Source organism: Phytophthora parasitica, assembly GCF_000247585.1.
Source record: "Phytophthora parasitica INRA-310 unplaced genomic scaffold supercont2.72, whole genome shotgun sequence".
Taxonomy (NCBI): domain Eukaryota; phylum Oomycota; class Peronosporomycetes; order Peronosporales; family Peronosporaceae; genus Phytophthora; species Phytophthora nicotianae.
In genome coordinates this window covers 150,812-152,209 of record NW_008649058.1, presented here as the reverse complement: position 1 = coordinate 152,209, position 1,398 = coordinate 150,812, and the positions used below count along the sequence as shown (strand labels likewise).

At 55.0% G+C, this 1,398-nt stretch overlaps 1 protein-coding gene across 1 annotated transcript; it reads right to left on the bottom strand.

Moving 5' to 3' along the window:
- Positions 1–390: 390 nt before the first annotated feature.
- On the bottom strand, positions 391–1,176 carry PPTG_17789 (hypothetical protein; the record flags this gene model as incomplete). Its single annotated transcript, XM_008915578.1, has 2 exons — positions 391–745; positions 863–1,176. The coding sequence occupies 2 exons, from the start codon at positions 1,174–1,176 to the stop codon at positions 391–393; spliced, it is 669 nt and encodes a 222-aa protein (XP_008913826.1).
- Positions 1,177–1,398: the final 222 nt, after the last annotated feature.

Sequence of the window (1,398 nt, the reverse complement as noted above, 5' to 3'; positions counted from 1 at the left end):
GGTGACGGCGTCGGCGACCTGAACGAGGATCAAGCGTCCGTGTTCCCATCGAATTTACCGATATTCCCGAACGCTGCATCGCCCGTGTCGAACAGCCAATTCCAACATTTATTGCGCATACCCGCACAGATCACGGCAAACACGGTCGACGGATCACGTCGCCAAGCCTCTTCAACAGTTGAATTTTCGATCAATGAGCTACAGCAATTCGTCAATGATACCTCGAACGACGAAACTGAACGGCCTCGCTCAGAGCCGTTTCGCAACGAACAACCCACTGAAGTAATTGCACTGCTTCAAAGCGCGCTCGAAAACGCCCGCGAATGGTCGCCTCCGCCGCCACCATCTCCGCACGACGCTCCACCGCCACCGCCGCTAAAACCATACGCGTCAATCGTAGAAGTCTCTCAAACGTTCACGCTCAACGAACGCCAGCATGTCGCGTTCACGCTCATCGCAACTTCGCTGCTCCCGCGCTTCTTGCGCCAAGAGCTCGGTGGTGTGCAGGGTCATAATAGCGGCTACTGCACGGACAATTTCGAGGTACGCTTTACAGACGACCAGCTGCTGCTCTTCCTTGGCGGAGCCGGTGGTACAGGCAAAAGTCGTGTGATCGAAGCCGTCGATGCATTTTGTACAAGCTGGCATCGCGACGATGCCGTCGTGAAGACGGCACTGACAGGCAAGGCAGCAACACTGATTGGTGGGCGCACGCTCGCAAGCTTCCTCATGCATTTGAAGCGCGCTATCAGCAACAAGCAATTCGCACCACTGGATCTCCTTGTTATTGACGAAGTCTCAATGTTAACCAAGACCGAGTGGCTGCGACTGGACAAGTTGTTGCGTCGGTACAAGCAGGTACCCCGCGTTCCATTTGGCGGCATCCACGTCGTACTTGTCGGAGACTTCCTGCAGATGCCGCCCGTCCAGACTGATCCGATCTTCCTCGATCCGGTAAACAAAACGCGAAAAGTGAGCACCGCCGATATCGAAGGATTCGAGTTGTGGCGAAAGTTTACCACAGTCGTAGTCCTCGAGGAATCTGTGCGTTTTCGAAGCGACCACGAATGGGGGGAAGGATGCCGCCTCGCGCGTCTCGGACAGTGGACCCCAAGTTTCATCGATCTCATCAACAGCCGTGTCCTCGATCGTAGCCAGAACCATCAGCGCAACCATCTTGAGTCGCCTGCACCGCTTGAATACGACGATCATGACCCCGCGATTGGCGCCAATTCTGTGTTTGTGACGCCCGAAAACGTGACGCGCCTTGCAGTCAAAAACGCATATATTTCAGAAACGGCAAGTATGCTGCCGAGCAATGTCTTCCCCGTACGTGTCCTCGCGAATTTCAAAGGAGCGTTGAACGGTCTTAGCCGAAGTGACGTGCGGTATGTTCTC